This window comes from Mustelus asterias, chromosome 11 (genome assembly GCF_964213995.1).
Source record: "Mustelus asterias chromosome 11, sMusAst1.hap1.1, whole genome shotgun sequence".
In the NCBI taxonomy this organism is placed as follows: Eukaryota; Metazoa; Chordata; class Chondrichthyes; order Carcharhiniformes; family Triakidae; genus Mustelus; species Mustelus asterias.
In genome coordinates, this window is record NC_135811.1 from 37,680,101 (window position 1) to 37,700,492 (window position 20,392).

At 41.6% G+C, this 20,392-nt stretch overlaps 1 protein-coding gene across 6 annotated transcripts in view; it reads left to right on the forward strand.

The window, feature by feature from the left end:
• Positions 1-20,392, forward strand: part of LOC144500475 (methylated-DNA--protein-cysteine methyltransferase-like) — a 422,956-nt gene that overhangs the window by 232,575 nt on the left and 169,989 nt on the right. For all 6 annotated transcript variants that reach the window (XM_078223457.1, XM_078223453.1, XM_078223455.1 and 3 more), the window contains one exon: positions 4,061-4,221. In XM_078223457.1, the coding sequence (XP_078079583.1) occupies positions 4,061-4,221 (161 nt within the window). The remainder of the gene's footprint in view (positions 1-4,060; positions 4,222-20,392) is intronic.

Below are 20,392 nucleotides of genomic sequence, written 5' to 3' on the forward strand. Positions count from 1 at the left end.
GTCATCGTGGAAAGATGTTGAGATCTATTTCTCCACTGTAGTGCACATATCGTGCATTTCCTGTCCGTACTTACAAAGTGCATACACATGCACAAATATTTATTTGTGTGGCCCTTTTAAAATGCTTTCTAATTATCCCTCACAAACAGGGATTCATTATAACATTCCTGCTTGAGAAGTACCTTCCCCCTTTCTGTTTATACAACCTTTTTGTAGAGTTCCCAAAGGAAGTGTCATGGCGGGAGGAGAATTCTACTTCATACACATGCACATGGCCTTTTCCAGAACGTGTAATTTCTAACCACAGTAGACAAGCAGCATTCAACATGATCATAATGATAGGCATGTTACTGGTTGTAAATGATTATGGAATGCTTGTAGTCACTCGGAGATGACTATCACATAAAATGCACATCCTGTCATTAATTCTAAGAACTAGTTAGAGTCACTGAATATTTGTAATCTTATTGGATAATATAAATCTAAGGCATTCATTTATCAGACATTGTCCAAGTTGTAGTATTTTACACATCATTGCACTATATAAAAGTATGACACCCATGCAAAGGTGACAATAGAATGAATGCCCTGGTTGACAGATCATACTAAAAAGGAATTTATTTTGCCAATTTAGTCTGCTGATTTTGTTAATGTTGTTTTTCCTAAAACCAACCTATGCACAGTATATGTTTATATTGAGTTGTCTTGTTACAGTTTATTTACTACATGCTTAGCTGTAAGTTTCCCTGTCACAGCGACTTAAGGCATAAGGACAGAAATGAATGATTCCTGCCAGTCAATGAACTTTAACTGGAACTGCACTTGAATGGTAATAATCTGCTCCTGTAATTGCTGTGGAAAAGAAAAATCCTCCAGAGATTTTACATCTAATCATTTATTTATAAATCTGTAGATAGCAGGCTGCAGAATGCGCAACAGGGGTCAACTTTGTGCTTAAAACCATTGTCTGGTGTTTACATTTCACAGCAGTTTTTACAGTAGTTGCAACCTACATGATCAGCCGAGCACTTTAATTCACTGGGTTCTGTTCTGCACATCATTGCTTTAGACAGACTACTTCATTAAGGATGCTTCAACAGAGGCCATTCCCCTCAGCATTAGCTGAAATATGCATGTTTTTCCATCTCATTAATTCAGTCTACATACAATTAATTTCTGCCTATTAATAAACCCCTAGGTGTTAGTGACAGCTATCTAAGCTAACCATACCAAGTGAGGCCTGAGGTACATATGCTTGAATTTCAAGTTCCAAATGGGTGCTGAATACAAAACTGCCCCCACTGGATTTCAGAATCTTCACAATATTACAATTAAAGGACACCAGTATTAGTCTCATTATTGAAACTAGCTGTGTTGAAAAGATAGTGGTTTTAAATTGTTTGCTTAACAAATAAAAACAGATGTTAGAAAGCATGACTAGATTTTGATTTTATATGCTTAAATGTTCCTGTGCCAGAGAATACATTTTAATACATTTCTAAAATAACTCCGTTGATTTTGTACAATTATAGCGACTGTTTATTTAATAGTTCTTTAAGTATTATGCATTGACATCTGGTCAGTATGCTTATGTCAATATATTTAAGTCACCAAAATGTATTTTTCCTTGTTAAATGAACCTTTTAACATACTCCAGCTGTGGTACCAAGTAATGGCAATGACAAGACACCAGTAGGAAGTTGTACATGTTTTAACTGCTGCATAATCTGTTTCCTTCAGCCAGTCGCAACGTTGGCGACAGTTGGTGTTGTATGCAGATAAAATGGAATATCAGTCATGGTTTGTAACAGATAAATTTGTATTATTTATAAAATTGTATAAACCAATTTACAGAAAAAAAGCTGCACTTAAGACTGTTGAGATTATTTATTAATGATATAAGGCACAAGTTAATGGATTTGCAACACAATTCACCTATGCCTAGTACGCACTCAGTATACCGATAATACACACATTTAGAAGAAGGTTGCTTGAGCGAACTTCTGCTCGTGCAATCCCCAGAATTTCTGAAAGATTTTTGAACTTGGAATCAAGAAAGTCTTGTGAACTACTGCATGCTTTTCTGGCTACTAATAGGAAACTGAATGCGGTGGGTGCAGTAGATTAATTGACTGCCCCATAATGTCCTCCAAGAAGTTGATTAAAGGTTTGTTAAATTCTATTCCTTTTGTTTCTGAAAGCAAATGTTGATTTATAACTAGTCTGAAAGAATTACAAACAAAAGTTCTTGTTATTTTTCTTAACTGGGATTTGTTCGGATTGCATTTCTTTGCAGTTGACATATTTCTGATACCATAGTAATGAGTAAAGCAGGTGCACGTCAGCACGATGTAACAGTTCTAATGCTATCTTATTATCTGTTAGATTGAAAGTGCTCATGTTCCTATTTGAGGTACCTAGCCGAGAATTAAGAGTTTGCATAAACCACATTGATGTGCGACCAAATCAAAGTTCTGATTCACCAAAATGTAACTGTGTGGACAAAAAGTTATTGTTATTAACATGAGGAACAGTGATGTAGAAGAAACCAGGTAGCACTCCAATAGTAGGCTTTTTATTGCCTTGTGCTGCCTGAGATTTATTAAGTTAATCAATGACATGACACAGCTTGATACAAAACCCTGTTTACATGGAGGTTTTTAATTCTAATTTGATCTAAATCAGCCCTTAATTCCAATCTAAATGTACTATGTAAATGGTGCTTAATTCTGATTAAATCCGAGTTAAAAACATACCATTTCCTGAGGTGGGTTTAATGTAATTCTATCTAAATTCATTTTGTTGTTCACCCATGCAGATGGGTGTAAGTGAAGTGAACTCAGAATCTCCATGATGTCCCACAGTGTCCTGTGATGTGACATAAAGATCAAGTACTGTGTTTTGTATTACTTCATGCAATGTGTCCATTTAATACAAATTGAAAACTTCTTTGTGAAAATGATAGTTAAGCTGCCATGTAAATCGAACAAATAATAAAAGTGGTTCACATTAATTCCAAGCACACCGGTACAAATTAGCTTGACCTCTGCTTTAAAGGAGGGCTTATCATAAGCACATGGGGAGAGGGAATGGTGGGGGGAGGGAATGGTGGGGGTGCGGGGGGGTGGTGGTGATATCAACTTAAACATTCCACAGCTGTGATTGTAAGCAATGATTTTTTTTTACCTTAATATCTCTCTCCATATTCTGCCAGGAATTAGTGAGGTAATGTCATCAATAGGAAGTCACTGAGCTTCTTGATTAAACACTGGTTTTGGTGTCACTTAATCACAGGAAACACATTTTCTCTGATCTGATTATTTTCATAGTAAATATTCTTGAACTGTAAATATATTGTAAACTTCGTGAAGAAAATGTTGAATTGGGACGGATCATTAGACAGAAGAAAATACGTTTTTCTGGTGTATTTGCAGTGTATTTCTTCATATAGCAGAGGATTTTAACCAGCGTTGTGAATCTGATGCGGATTGAAAGAGGTAAAGGAAAATCACAAACAGATTTGCAATACTTAGAACTGCATTCAAAAGCGTTCACGGCATGTTAAAATTATCCATTCCAACTTCATTTTGAGGCCATGCCTGGAAGTAGATGTATGTGGATGATTTATTATGGTTCCAAGGAGCTATGTCTATAAATAATTATCTTTCGCTGAACAAGTAACTTGACATGTTGAATGCAAACACTGTTGCTGCGGTATAGAAAATAAACTTTCATATTAATCAACAGTCAAGTATTGTAAGTTGGTCTTCATAAATTATGAATTGTGTTCAAATCTCTCAGGGTTCATTGATAGAAAAAAAATTAAGAGAAAATATAAGGCAGCGAGCATTTGAATCAATTTTCACCAGAATGCTCGGTATGTTGTAATTGTTTTTTTAATCATTAGGGAACTATTATTCATCTGCAATTTTGAAGACTGCTCTTCAGATTTGGTTGTCAAATTGAAAACTAACAAAAGATTGTTTCCATGCAGTTGAAGCCATTTTAAAGTTCACAAATGCCAAACTTGCTGAAGAAATGTTATCATTTAATTCTGCAGGACAAGAGTGGCCTCATTTACTTGTGAGGTATGTGAAAACCAAGAGGAAATGACAGCACCATTGAAATACTGTATGACCTGGCTTCAGGCCTATTTCTCTGAACCTTGGACAACAGAAAAACTTCCTCTCCCTGCCTTTCACCATCGTGTTTTTCAACAAGGTCTGTTGCAGTCTAGTTGTGTTTATGTAATAATATTTTGACTTTGCATGATTTTGGCTTGCATTGCGTTCCTGTTTTATTGACAATGATATAATGGAGCATTTTGTCCTGTGTGAATTTGAGACACGGCACATAGCATCGAGTATTTAGGAACGATAAGGTTCTTTAACTGTTCCAAGTGGTTCTGTTAGTTTTGGCACATAGTTGCAAATATTCTGGCAAGGAAGCTGAAAATGATGCAGTTCCACCCCTGACATATGTAGACTGAAAGGTCTGAATGTAAGCACATCTGAATAGCTGTAAAGTTTTCAATGAGCTTATTGTTGACCTGCATTGTCCTTTTGCCAATATCTGAGTGTTCCTTAAAGAAAAAATGTATTCTGCTGAATTGTCACGTTATCCTAACGTTGTAAAAGAAACACTTTTTGTTAGAGTTTCTTAGTCACCACTTGTTACCCAGTTTTATATTTCACAATTGTTCATTGGAGGCAGCCGAGGAACTGGTACTTTTGATCAGTATTTTCTTTCATACGGAATCATAAAGATGTGTTCAGTTGACATTGTGTATACATAGTGCTGTTCACAACCTGCTGATTCTATTTATGTTACTGATGTGGAAAGAATTTACTTTGCACGTGGGGGAGAGAGAGATTACCCAAGGTACATTATCCTTCTACCATCTTTCTAGCCCCTCTGCAAGCTTTATCTACGTGGCCCCGTCATCTATCTCCAGCTAAGCAGGATGACCCTTGCTGGGTTTCACTCATGCCTGTTCAACCATCGCCAAAGGAAGGCCAGCAATGGCTTACCTTTCACAATGTGTCCCCACACCATTATCTCCAGAGTCCCCCAATGAACTACCTTTGGCCCCCTTTTACTTATCTTACATGCTGTCCCTAGGTAGCATTATTTGCCAGCATGGTGCAGCTTTAATGGACATCCAACTCCACTTTGTCCACCAACTCTCTCTATCCTACCACTATCTTTGGGTTTTCAGCCTGCTTGTCCCTCCTCCTGTCTTAGTAGAGCTGCAATATCTTTAGCTAAACATGGTCAACCTCCCACTCTTCATTCTCTAACCTTCAGCTTCATATCCTATCACACATCAAGTTCAACTCACCTGTCCACATAGACCTCCATTGGCTTCCAGTCACCCAAACCCTTAAATTAAAATTTTGCATCTTTGAATGAAAGCCCCTTTAAGATCTCTCCTCCCTCTGTCTCTAACCTCTTCCAGTCCGACAATCCCTCCAAAACTCACTCGAGGTGAAATTTAACATAGGACATTAATTTGTTACAAGGACCAAAAGTACTGCAGTCTTTGAGTTACTTCATGAAATCTGGAAACAAAAACCAAATTTGTGATTTTAAAGTGAATAGAAATTAAACTTTGGGCCTTATTTTGTGAACAGCAATTGGACATCACTGCCTTAAAGGCGCATACACAGCAGCAGAACAATATATTTTTCCTTATAATGTGTTCCTTATGAAACAGTGCATATTCTGCTTACTGTGAAAAATGATATGGTAGGAATAATTTACTGTAGCATTGTTCATGGTGCGTCAGACCTTATACTGTTGCAAAGGCATGTAGAAGTGGAGGAAGTGTGTGCCTCTTCAGTTAAGGAAGGTTGAAAACGATTTGTAAAAGATCTCCCCAAAATCAGTTAAATGTTAATTGCTTCCTAGAAAAAATATAAGTAATGGTTTCCTTAATCATTACAGCAAAATAAATAAATAAATCCCTGCATGTTAAATGGTGCAGCAACTATCTATCTTTACTAAGTATTTGATTAACTTGTACGTTTTATAATTAACACAACAAAATGGATAAAGCTTAAGTATAATACTGTGGGAATGCTGCGCTGTGAATGGTTCCATTTTTGGAGTGATTTGTTAAACCGAAGCCCTGTCTGCCCCCCTCAGGTGAATACGAAAGATTCCTTAACATCACCTACTTAACAAAAGACTAGCTGGTTATTTATTTTGTTGCCATTTGCGAGGTCTTATTGTGTCTGCAAATTGACTGTTGCATTTTGCTTTCAGTACAACTTTGACTCCACATCAGAAGCACTTAATTGGCTGCGAGGTTGTGAAAGGAGATATATAAATGCAAATTCTTTCTGTTTTAAGAAAAGGTTAAACCAATTTAATATCAACCTTTCTCTTACAAATAGATGTGAACCAATAATTAGTTCTTACCAAAATATTGTATTTAAATGTTAAAGTCCAGAGTATTATTCAAACATGAATATTACAATCCTTTTGAGAACTTGCAATTTTTAATATATGAATAATGATTGTTTTGATTCTTAGTATAATTTAAACAAAGCAATGGTGACTGCTATGACCAGTTAGAATATGTTATTGCTCTCCAGTTGTATCTGATTTGACAGTGCTATTATAACTAATTTCAGGACATCAGCTAATATATAGTATGTATCAAATTTGCTTCGGGGGTTACATCATGAAAAGTTGAAAGTTCATGTTTCAGCTTGTGTTTGAAGTTTCCGCATGAAACCTGTACGTTCAAATTTTCTTAACTGCTCCTAATTATGACAGCTATTATGCAGTGAGTTTCCATGTTTACTGAGCAGTGCAGGAAGTTTCTCAAAGTTGTAAGTTCAGGTGAACGTTATGGGCTGAAATCTGCTAAAATGTTCAGTCTCTTAAGCCGACAGTCGTACTTTTTGGGAACCTCTATGAACTCAGGTCTCAGACTATTCTGCTGGTCGCAGACCTTAATTCCCTTGCCTTTTCCTTCGCTCCAATGTCTGCCTTTCAATAGTTGCCCCCTTGTTGATCTGAATTCTTCCCCTTTGGCACCCATGTTCCCTCCTAGCCAGCTTCCCCATTCCTTGACCTTCTATCCTCTGTCATAGAGTCAAAGTCATAAAGTCGTACAGTGCAGAAAAGCCCCTTTGGCCCGTTGAGTCAGATGTACTTCACAAGCTGGTTGGGTGCAAGACATAACCCCACAAATTTGGCACCTATTCCTCGCATTTCTGTGCTAGAGAAATGTACTTAAGGGGGTCCAATTTCCCGCTCAGGAAATCGGGATGAACAGCAATTCTCAGTTGGACCAAGCTCTACTGAAGCATCGTACCCAAGAAGTGGCTAAAATAGGATACTGCTTTGCAATGGTGTGGGAGAGATTGGGTTGGGGGCCTGGAGGGTGTAAGGCAAAGGCAGAGTTCAGATATATAACAGAGGAGGGTGAGTAGAATTGCTCAGCCCTCAAAATTATTTTGTAGTATTACAAAACTGCAAAGTACCAGCCAATGGTGAGAAGCCCAGAACGCAGACAATTCAAAAACAATTTTTAAAATCCATTAAATTCCAGCAATTCCATCCTTCCACATGAATCATCTGATTCACAAAAATATTCAGATGGATAGAAATCGAACACCTGGATTCCAAAGAATCCTTTACTTGGCAAAAAGCCCATCATTGGAATGAATCCCTTATTCCCTAGCAGTCCCACCATTGCAAAGGGACAACTCCCAACGATTCTACCATTCCAAAGAATAATTTAGTAATTATTTCAGTATAAATGATTCTAAGGTCAGGATTATGGTGGATTGCAGTATTCTCAGTAGTTATGGTCACAGATTTCCAATGAGGGAGGACAAATGAGGTTTAATGAAGTAAGGTGACAGAAGGCTCATGTGGAGGAAAGACCGCTTGAGTAAAGTGCTCTGTTTCTGTGCAGCAGATCCAATGTAATTCCATGCAATTTTAGCAAAATCATGAAATTCACATCCATTCCAAGAAAGTAAAGAATCCCAGCTTTTCTAAGCATATTGAAAATATGAATATTTTGTGCAATCCCAAAATTTTAGCAACAAATGTACTAAAAGGTGAGGGAAGTGGAAGAAAACAAATAATATAAACCTAATGAAGGAATTTATTCGTATTACCCTGAATTAAAATAGTGGAGTGATTTTCCCAGATACTTTGGGCGCTACAAGAACTTGTGAGGTGAGCAAGATTGGGATCTTAAACTATAGCGCTGGTTTAGCCCATCATCAGTTGCTATCTTGGCAAAGCAATTGAACTGGAAACTGTAAATGACTGCCCAGCGGATCAGTAAGGGGCTGGTTCACAATTAAGTTGCTTGCTATCCCTCTTTAAAGAGTTTGCACAGCAATTTGGTAAGTTGCATGTCAATTAACAACTACTTGTAGCGGGGACCAGCTCAGCAGGAGTGAATAAATTGTTGAGTCCTCCTTAAAGCCATGAACAAAGAACAGTACAGCACAGGAAACAGGCCCTTCGGCCCTCCAAGCCTGTGCCGCTCATTGGTCCAGCTAGACCATTCGTTTGTATACCTCCATTCCCAGACTGCTCATGTGACTATCCAGGTAAGTCGTAAACGATGCCAGCGTGTCTGCCTCCACCACCCTACCTGACAGCGCATTCCAGGCCCCCACCACTCTGTAAAAAAACATCCCTCTAATATCTGAGTTATACCTCGCCCCTCTCACCTTGAGCCCGTGACCCCTCGTGTTCGTCACCTCCGACCTGGGAAAAAGCTTCCCACTGTTCACCCTATCTATACCGTTTATAATTTTGTACACCTCTATTAGGTCTCCCCTCATTCTCCATCTTTCCAGGGAGAACAAGCCCAGTTTACCCAATCTCTCCTCATAGCTAAGACCCTCCATACCAGGCAACATCCTGGTAAACCTTCTCTGCACTCTCTCAAAAGCCACCAGGTCCTTCTGGTAGTGCGGCAACCAGAACTGGATGCAGTACTCCAAATGTGGCCTAACCAGCGTTCTATACAGCTGCATCATCAGACTCCAGCTTTTATACTCTATATCCCGTCCTATAAAGGCAAGCATACCATATGCCTTCTTCACCACCTTCTCATGCTCAACGATTACTGTCTACTTGTTGAAGATTGATTGCATTTTTTAAGGAGAAGACATTTGATATATATCAGGAGAATTCTGGGGCACTTTGACAAGACTTCTTCAACACACTAATTCTTGGGAATTCTCACTGGACCTCATCTATGAAGAGTTAGCGCTACTCTACCTTATAGGAGTCGCCAAGAGAAACCAAGCACCTGGACATCTTCTGGTGGTCTGTCTTGGTAGGAGAATGAAATCAGGCCAATCAGCGCAGCAAGAGCTGCTGCTGCAGAGGGGGTCAGGAGGTCAAGAAAGGCTCTCAGAAGGAGGTCCAACCAGTGCAAGATTGTCACTGAGCATTACCTCTACATTCATGTGAGCCAAGACATGTACATGAGGAAACTGATTGATCAACAAAGCCTCAGATCCCATAGCAGAGCCAGGACTACACTGCCTGTAACAATCATGGACACAGTGGCACTTAACACCTGTTTCAGCATTATCAGTCACATATCATAATCTTCTGTGCCCATCTCCATAAGGAAGGTCTCTGCAGCTTGTTACACTCTGGGGAATGAATATATATTATTTCCTATTGCCATAGAGGACCAAAAGCAGAGAGCATTGGGATTCACCAATATTCCTCATGGTCCTGGCAGTCATTGACTATACATCTGGCAGTGTAAGCTCCTCATTTAAACCCTCTCTTCTGGAACAAGAAAGGATTCCTCAATGTACAGCTCATATGTGAATGCTGACAGTGCATCATCCAGGGAGCTACCATGATGTGATTATAACAAGACCGTCATCTCTACCACAGGCCTCTGACTCCCAGTGTACCATGCATAGCTGGCTAGTAGATGGCAAGCGATCCTCTCTGATTCAGTGGCTCATGGTTTCCAAGAAACTCCGGACAGCAATTGAGCATTCGTACGATAAGAACCACCAGGAATATCGTTGAGCACACCATTGGGATCCTTAAGCAGAGGTTTAGATATCCTAATGGTCACTGTGGCACTTGACAACGAAGGTCTGCAGATTGTGGTGACTTGCTGTGTGCTCTATAACCTGACAATCTGAGAGATCAGACCTCCCCACCAGCAATTGTACCACTGGATCGATCACAGGAACCATGCGGAGGAGGAAGGTGAGGTTGGAGACCAGAGAGGTACAGACAGGCACTCTGCACCTGCAAGAGATGCTTGTCATGAAGAGCATTTTGCAGAGATGTTCTCCACTATTAAATTCCAAAGCACTGATGTCACATGGTTTACCTTGCACAACTCGGAATCTGTCAGATTAGCCCTTCATCTGCACTGAATCCTTTCCTCCCTTTACCTATGAAGACAATAACAAGAAATAATTCTATCAATACTTCTTTATCATTATCAATCTTTCTGAGTAGCCAGAGCAAGCAATGAAAACATGACAACCAATGAATGTTAACACTATTCACACATTGTGGTCATCCTCTAAGTGCTCCTGCTACCTCAGGACTTTTATAAAGTGCAACTAGTTGGCAGCAGAAGATAGAAGATGAGGTGGATGGAGGAAGCTGAGGTTCCAAAGAGGACAATTCCGATGCCCTCCTGATATACCCTCCTAGCAGTATAGACTGTGATGGTCCCACCTTAGACTGTGTCAACTCAGCACAGGCTTCAGCCGTCTGGGCTGCTATGCTGATGGGCAACTGCAAAAGCAATGGTAGGTTGCTATGTCACTGTTTCAGAGCCTCTATTTAACCAACCTAGTGATTAGCTACAGGTAAGATCACTGGGTATTGAAGACACTATGCAGGCCCCATTTAACTGCGTCACCATGGTATCAGCTTGAGTTTCCGTTGCAGAGTTTTTCCATTCCACGGAAGATACAGGTTGTAAAGTGAAAGCTGTTTGGGTTTCTGTTACAGCAATTAATAACTACAGATTCTGCAGAAAAGCTGCGGTCATCAGGTACAGGCTGCAAAGGCAATTGGCTGAAAATGGCCAGTTTCCTGAGAGAGGATCAGTTTCAAGCACTGAATCAAGTCACAAAGGTGGCAAAAAATTAACATTCCCTCCTGGTGGTCCATGGCCTGTCTGCAGCCTTTTTAAAGGTTGACCATACCATCTCCACCAGTGCCTTCCTTTGGTCATCCAGCTTGGGGAGACTGTTTTCACCTAATTCCATTCTTATCTATCTAATTAGTGGTTAGCACTGCTGCCTCACAGCGCCAGGGACCCGGGTTCGATTCACTGTCTTGTCTGTGTGGCGTTTGCACGTTCTCCCTGTGTCTGCATGGGTTTCCTCCGGGTGCTTCGGTTTTCTCCCACGGTCCAAAAGATGTGCTGGTTAGATGCATTGGCCATGCTAAATTCTCCCTCACCCGAACAGGTGCCAGAGTGTGGCAACTAGGGGATTTTCACAGTAACTTCATTGCAATGTGACTGTAAGCCTACTTATGACACTAATAAATAAACTTTAAAAATAATTGTAGCTAGCAAATCACTTGCAATGACTTCTCTTCCTGTTCCTACACTGCTATCTTTAGTGTCCCCCAAGGATCTATGAATAACCCCTTCCTTGTCTCATTGTTACAAATATAAAGTTTCTAAAATTATAGTTTGGGACTATCACTTTAAGGTAAAATGGAGGAATGGAAGGGGTCATGTGACCTGCCCTGAATTCTGCACGACAACAGGCCTGGGTAGCTTAGTTGTTAAATGTTAAAGGACACAAGTTGATTTATTGGGAAGGAGGTGCTAAAGTTCACATCTGTAGACACTGTCAAGGACATTTATGCTGACTGTGGACAGACTGTTAGTCACCAAGTCTCACAGGGAGTATTAGGAGTGTCAGCCCTTTTAAAAGGTTATACTTTGAACTTATTTTTAAATTCCAAGATCAAATGGAGTTGAGGATTTAGATTATAGCAAATTGGCATTTCTGCCTGAATACAAGGCCCATGCGATTCACATGCGGTGGAACTGAGGTTTATGCAAGGAAAAGTTCATAGAAAGTCATTGTAGTATCAAGTAAAAGGGTTTCTAAGATATCCTTGGAACACTTACACCGAAGTAAGTCTTCGGTCAACTGAGAGGCATAGGATACAAAATAGAGACAGTGTGTTGTGCGCCTAATGGAAATAAAATGCTCAGCCTGTTGATCACTATGCAGAATGTGGGTGGGAGCTTGTGCTCAGATTGAAGAGACCGAGTTTGTGTGGATTTAAAGGAAGCAGCAAGATTCACCTAACTTGGGCGGAAGTGAAGGAATCTCCGGTATCACCCTTATAATCTGTTAAGAGTGTCCTTGCAGTCAGTTCATGTTGAAAAATAAAGTGACATCACAGGAACACCCACGACAGTGCAGTGAAAAATCTGAGTGCTAGTTTGGAGCTCCTGAGGAGACGTCAAAATTCAAAAGTAACGCAGGACAAGTGGATTAGGTGAGTATGGTCAGGTAAGTACTTACTACTTTTATCGCTTATAGTTTTTAAGGCCTCCAACTGCAGCTCTTGGAAACCTGGGTTTCGGAATCTTCTGTGGCCAATCTTGTACAAAACAGATATAGCGTTTTCAGACACTGTTGGGGGGAATGGCCTCTCGGGAAAGCAGCAACAGCCAAATTCATTGCAATGTGGTTGGCTCTGCTGCGTGAGAGGGGAGTGAAATGTGTGGGATTGCAATATTTCTATGGGATTCAATTGTTAGGGGAATAGATAGTTCTCCTGTGGCTGCAAACAAGACCCCAGGATAATATGTTGCCTCCCTGGTGCAAGGGCCAAGGATGTCTCAGAGCAGCTACAGGTTATTCTGAAGGGGGGGGATGAACAGTTGGTGGCCGTAGTACAGATTGGTACAGATAACATTGGTAATAAAAGGGTTAAGGTCCTAAAAGCAGACTATAGGGAGTTAAGAAGCAAGTTGAAAAATAGGACCTCAAAGGTGGTGATCTCAGCGTTATTACCAGTGCCACGTGCTAGTCAGAGTAGAAGCATCAGGATATATCAGATGAATTCATGGCTGAAGAGATGGTGCGAGTGGGAAGGTTTCAGATTCATGGGACGTTGGAACCGATTTTGGGGAAGGTGGGGCCAGTGCAGTTTCGATGGGTTGTACCTGGGCAGGACTGGGTCCGATGTCCAAGGGGGAATGTTTGCTAGAGTGGTTGGGGTGAGTTTAAACTAAAATGGCAAGTGGATGGGAACCTATGCAAGGAGTCAGAGGAGGGGGAAACAAGGATATGAACAAAAGAGAGAAAGGAAAATAAGAAAAGAGATTGACAGAGAAATCAAGGGCCAGAATCAAACAGGACCACGTGAAAAATGATGGGAATGGGACAAGGAATGTTAAAAAGACCAGCCATGAGGCTTTGTGCCTTAATGCACGGGGCATTCGCAATAAAGTGGATGAATTGATCATGCAAATAGATGTAAACAGGTTTGATATAGTTCGGGTTACGGAGACATGGCTACTGGGTAACCAGGGAGAGGAACTGAGCATTCAGGGGTATTCTGTATTTAGGAAGGACAGGCAAAAAGGAAAAGGTGTTCGGGGTGCATCGCTGGTTAAAGGAGAATTAATGCACTCATGAAGAAGGATGTTACCTCAGATGTAGAATCTGTATGGGCAGAGCTGAAAAACACCAAGAGGTAAGGGGGTTGTATATAAACCCCTAAATGGTAATGGTGTTGTTGGGGATGGCATTAAACAGGAAATTAGAAATATATGCAATAAAGGAACATCTGTAGCTATGAGAAACTTTAATCAGCATATTGATTCGGCTAATCAAATTAGTAAAAGTACCATCGTGGAGGAATTCCTGGAATGAATATGGGATGGTATCCTGGACCAATATGTTTAGGAACCAACTAGAGAACAGGCCATCCTGGACTGGGTGTTGTGTAATCATAGAATCCCTACAGTGCAGAAGGAGGCCATTCGGTCCATCGAGTCTGCACTGATTCTCCGACAGAACACCTTGCCCACCCCCACCTTATCCCCGCAACCCCACATATTTACCCTGCTAATCCCCTTAACCTATGCATCTTTAGACATGATAGGGCAATTTAGCATGGCCAATCCACTTAACCTGCACATCTTTGGACTGTGGGAGGAAACCAGAGCACCCGGAGGAATCCCTCGCAGACACGGGGAGAACATGTAAACTACACACAGACATTCACCCAAGGCTGGAATCGAATCCGGGTCCCTGGCGCTGTGAGGCAGCAGTGCTAACCAATAATTTGTAATCCAGTTGTGTGAAGCCCCTTGTGGATGAGCGACCATAATATGATAGAATTCTCCATCAAGGTGGAGAGTGATGTAATTGATTCTGAGACTAGAATCCAGAATCTAAATTTAAAAAATTATGATGATATGAGGCATGAGTTGGCTGTGATGGATTGGAGAACATTGAGAACAAAGAACAGTACAGCACAGAAACAGGCCCTTCGGCCCTTCAAGCCTGCGTTGATCACGTTTACCTATCTAAACCAACTGCCTATATCCCTCTATTCCCTGTTGGTTCATATGCCTCTCAAGATGAGTCTTAAATATGGCTAATGTAACTGCCTCAACCACCTCACTTGGCAATGCATTTCAGGCCCCCACCACCTTCTGTGTAAAAAAAAATGTCCCCCACACATCTCCACTGAACCTTTCCCCACTTATCTTGAATCTGTGCCCCCCCTTGTAATTGTCATTTCTGCCCTGGGAAAAAGCTTACAACTGTTCACTCCATCTATACCTCTCATAATTTTATAAACTTCTATCAGGGCTCCCTCAGCCTCCGTCTTTCCAGGGAGAACAATCCCAGTTTGTTCATTCTCTCCTCATAGCTAATATCCTCCATACCAGGCAACATCCTGGTAAACCTTTTCTGCACTCTCTCCAAAGCCTGCACATCCTTCTGGTAGTGTGGTGGCCAAAATTGGACGCAGTATTCCAAATGTGGCCTAACCAACGTTATATACAACTGTAACATAATTCGCCAACTTTTATACTCGATGTCCTGGCTGATGAAGGCAAGCATGACATATGCTTTCTTCACCACCTTTTCCACCTGTGCTGCTGCTTTTAAGGATCAGTGGGCCTGTACACCCAGGTCTCTCTGTGTGTTTATGCTCCTGATTGTTCTGCCATTTATAGCTGAATTGGATCTACCAAAATGCATCACCTCGCATTTATCCGGATTAAATGCCATCTGCCATTTCTCTGCCCAATTTTTCAGTCTATCTATATCCTGCTGCATTCTCTGACAATCTTCATCACTATTCGCAACTCTGCCAATCTTAGTATCATCCTCAAATTTGCTAATCAGACCAGCTACTTTTTCTTCCAAGTCATTTATATATGTTACAAACAGCAGAGGTCCCAGCACTGATCCCTGCGGAACACCACTTGTTACAGACCTCCGTTTAGAAAAATACCCTTCCACCGCTACTCTCTGTCTTCTATGGCCAAGCCAGTTCTGAATCCATCTCGCTAGTTCACCCCTGATCCAGTGAGATTTAATCTTTTGCACCAGCCTGCCACGAGGGACCTTGTCAAGTGCCTCACTAAAGTCCTTGGAATTATTCAAGGATGTAACTGATAGGGTTGATGAGGGGGATGTGGTTTATTTGGACTTTAAGAAGGCTTTTGACAAGGTCCTACACAAGAGATTAGTGTGTAAAATTAAAGCACATGGGATTAGGGGTTGTGTATTGAGTTGAATAGAAAACTGGTTGGCAGACAGGAAACAGTAGGAATAAACGGGTCTTTTTTTTAAGTGGCAGGCAGTGACTAGTGGAGTACTGCAGAGATCAGTGCCTAGATCACAGCTGTTCAAAATATATATTAATGATTTAGATGACGGAACTAAATGTAATATCACCAAATTTAGAGATGACACAAAGCTGGGTGGGAGTGTGAGCTGTGAGGAGGATGCAGAGTTGCTTCAGTGTGATTTGGATAAGTTGAATGAGTGGGCAAACACATGGCAGATGCTGTCTAATGTGGATAAATGTGAGGTTATCCACTTTAGTAGCAAAAGCAAGAAGGCAGATTATTATCAGAATGGCCATAGATTGAGAGAGGGGAATGTGCAATGAGACCTTGATATCCTTGTACATCAGTCGCCACTAAAGGTAAGCATGCAGGTGCAGCAGGTGGTAAAGAAGGCAAAAATGGTATGTTGGCCTTCATGGTGAGATGATTCAAGTACAGGAATCGGGATTTCTTGCTATAGTTATACAGAGTCTTGATGAGACCGCACCTGGAATTTTGTGTGCAATTTTGGTCTTATCTGAGGAATGATGTTCTTGCTATGGAGGGAGTGCTGCAAAGGTTTACCAGAATGGCGGGATTGACGTACGAGGACAGATTGAATTGGTTAGGATTATAAACACCGGAGTTTAGAAGAATGCAGGGAATCTCATAGTAACCTATAAAATTCTAACAGATGCAGGGAGGATGTTTCCGATGAATCAGAACCACGGCTCCGTTTGCGGATATGGAGTAAACCATTTAGGACCGAGTTGAGGAGAAATTTCTTCCCAGTGATTGATGAGCCTGTGGAATTCCTGACCACATAAAATTGTTAAGGCCAAAACGTTGTTTGCTTTCAAAAAAGAGTTGGATGTAGCTTTTGGGGCAAGGGGATCAAAACATACGTGGGGAAGGCAGGAACAGGCTATTGAGTATGATGATCAGCCATGTTCATAATGGTCATGGCAGAGCAGGCTTGAAGGGCCGAATGGCATTCTCCTGCTCCCATTTTCTATGTTTCTATGAAAGTGTTTTTATTTATTAGTCACAAGTAAAGCTTATATTAACACTGCAATGAAGTTACTGTGAAATCCCCCTAGTCACCACAGTCCGGCACTTATTTGAGTCAATGCAGCTAACCAGCACATCTTTCAGAACGTGGGAGGAAACTGGAGCACCCGGAGGAAACCCAAGCAGACATGGGGAGAATGTGCGAACTCCACACAGACAGTGACCCTAGCCGGGAATCGAACCCAGGTCCCTGGCGCTGTGAGGCAGCAGTGCTAACCACTGTGCTACCGTGCCACCCATCAGTTCTGGGATTAGAAGTTACCCAGCTGGAAAAGGGAACCACCAGAATCTGAGAAAACTTTGGACAGGTTCCAGGAGAAAGATTAGAGAAGCTGGGGAATTTTTAGTTGTTTTCTGTGGCTCAGAGTGTAAGTTGCAAAATAAGCAAATTTCTTTTTAGTTTAAAAAGACTTGAAGTCTTGTCATGTGATCATTTGTCAGTCTGCACAGTGTGTGTTAAAACTACATGCTGCTCCTTCAGCGACACTATCCAAAGGTGCAGCTTTAGTTTTCACATGTACGTTGGTGCTATCCAGTTCTTTTTTACTACCACCACTCTAGATTCCTCCACCGTTACTGAAATTATCAAACATTTCTTATCTGACATTCATTTCTGGGTGAGTAGAAATGTTCTCAAATTAGATACTGGAAACACTGAAGTCATTGTTTTGATCCCAATTCTAAACCGGTTCCCTAGTTACCCATTCATTCCTCTCCCTGCTACAATCTAAGGTTAAGCCATTGTGTTTGCAGTTTTGATGTCACATTTGATCCAGAGGTAAGCTTCAAAAATTCTTATTCATTTCATCACCAAGACTACCTGTTTTCAACTGTACACCATTGCCTGACTTATAGAACCCATACAGTGCAGAAGGAGGCCATTTGGCCCATTGAGTCTGCACCAACGCTCTGAAAGAGCATCTCACCCAGGCCCACCCAACCCCCCCCCCACACACACCAATCATGTCCCCATAACCCTGCCCTGCGCATTTACCATAGCTAATCCCCTTAACCTACACATCTTAGGATACTAAGGGGCAATTTAGCATGGCCAATCCACCCAATCCACCTAACCCACACATCTTTGGACTGTGGGAGGAAACCTGCGCACCCAGAGGAAACTCCCACAGGCACGGGGAGAACGTGCAACCTCCACTCAGATAGTCACCCAAGGCCACAATCAGCCTTGGATCCCTGGTGCTGTGAGGCAGTAGTGCTAACCATTGTACCACCATGCCACCCATTATTCATCAGATTCATCTGCTGCTGTAATCATCATTTGTGCCTATGTTACCTCTAAACTTGACCGTTCCAATGCACTCGTGGTTGATCTCCCACATTGGCAAACTTTACGTCTTCCATAGCTCTGCTGCCCACATCTTAACTCCCAGCAAGTTACATTCCCCAGTTACCTCTGTGCTTGTTGACCTGCATTGGCCCCCATTCAAGCAACTTCTTGATTTTAAAATTCTCCTCCTTGTTTTCAAATCGTTCCATGGCCTTGCCACTACCGCTCTCTGTAATATCCTCCAATCCACATCCCTGCTATATATCTGCGTTCCTCTCATTCTGGCCTCCTATGTATTGCTCATTTTAATTCCTCCACCAGTGATGGCCGCTCCTTTGGTTGTCTGAACCACAAACTCTGGGATCCCCTTCCTACATCTCACTTGTTCAATTTTAATGCTGCTGTGAAGTGCCTTGGGGCATTTCATTATGCTAAAGGCGCTACATAAATATAAGTTATTGTTAATGTGAGGAGGTTTGATGTGTAAGTAATACCTGTGAAGGATGTAGTAATGTGGGAGGTGTGAATGTCAGTGTGTGGGGTTATGGACGTGGGAGTGAGAAAGACTGAAACCTCCAATTCTCTTTCCCTTCTCTCGGTAACCAGTGTAGTTTAATTTTGACAAGTGTGTTCCCAAACCCCACCCCGCTTTATTACATGATCAATTTCAAATCACAAGCAGACTTTAATGAATTTAAACAGGACGTATTATTTATTCACACACTCACCTCATAAAGGTTTATCGCTATGCCAATCAAACAACGCATGCGACCAAAAATGATACAATTGAAAACAAGTGCACTTCCCAAATGTTAAAACCAAATAGAATAGTTAGGGGTTCACATGTCTTTGAGAGTCCAGTGAAGGAGGGAGATTTTTCAACTCTGGAAACCAAGGCCATCGAGAAATTTGAGTCACTTGTTTTCCAGACCGAGAAGGAAAAAGTGGACCCCAAGATATTCCTGAAACAGTTCGGGAACATCTGCCTCCTGGTAATAAACATAATCTTTGATAGACATATGTTCAATTCAATGAACCAAACGGCAGATGCATTGACCCAGCGCACTTGAACAAAGTGCTGCTCAGACCACATCAGCCTAATGAAGACAGTAGAACAGATAATAACTGATATGCCAAATGACAATTTGTTCAATATTGAATCTTATATGGTCACCCTAAAAATATTGGCGAAGAAATGAGAGTTCGGAACTCTCAGTAAAAGACCTAATCGGGGATCGAGTTGTTTGTGGAATGTACAGCGATTTGGTCCACAAGCTGCTGCTGTGAGAAAAAGACAATGTTACAAGCAGCCATGAATATCTGTGTGTTAAACGAACAATCCGGGAAACGCAGCAGAGATATTAGGCAACAAACCAAGGTATTCACAGTACAGGGAGTGCCCTGCTCCACTGCAGCAACCAGCGAACAGAACAGCTCATTTTGGGTGGCATTGTGGCACAGTGGTTAGCACCGCTGCCTCACAGCGCCAGGGACCCTGGTTCAATCCCGGCTTCGGGTCACTCTCTATGTGGAGTTTGCACATTCTCTATGTGTCTGCGTGGGTTTCCTCTGGGTTCTCTAGTTTCCTCCCACAGTCCAAAGATATGCGGGTTAGGTTGATTGGCCATGCTAAATTGACTTTAGTGTCAGGGAGATTAGCAGGGTAAGTGTGTGGGATTATGAGGATAGGGCCTGGGTGGGATTGTGGTCAGTACAGACTCGATAGGCCGAATGGCCTCCTCTGCACTGTCGGAGTTCTATTCTATTCTTCTATCCTATGAATATGGTAAAAGATGCAACAAACGCAGGAAATTGAACCACTTTGCTAAGTGCTGCAGATCCAAACCCCCCTCTGCCATCAGCAACATGGCCAATGTTCGATCTTCCAAGAGCATTAGTCAGGTGAATGAATTGGAGTTCAACCAAAGCAGTAAAGCGACAGAGCCTCCAACAACACTCCATTGTGATAGTGTTGACAACATCCCAGTGAAGGGTGAAATCTTCACCACTTTCAACATAATTATCAACAACGTCTGACGTAAAGTCAACATTGACACTGGATGGTGTACTATCCAGCCAAAGGTTGAGGGAAATAGACCCGTGTGCAGCACCGGATCCCAGCAGCCAGATGCACCTCGTAGTTTATGACAGACAGACAATCCACACTGAAGGTGCAGGAACCCTCCACCACACACAGGGAAATGTAAAATTCCATATAATTG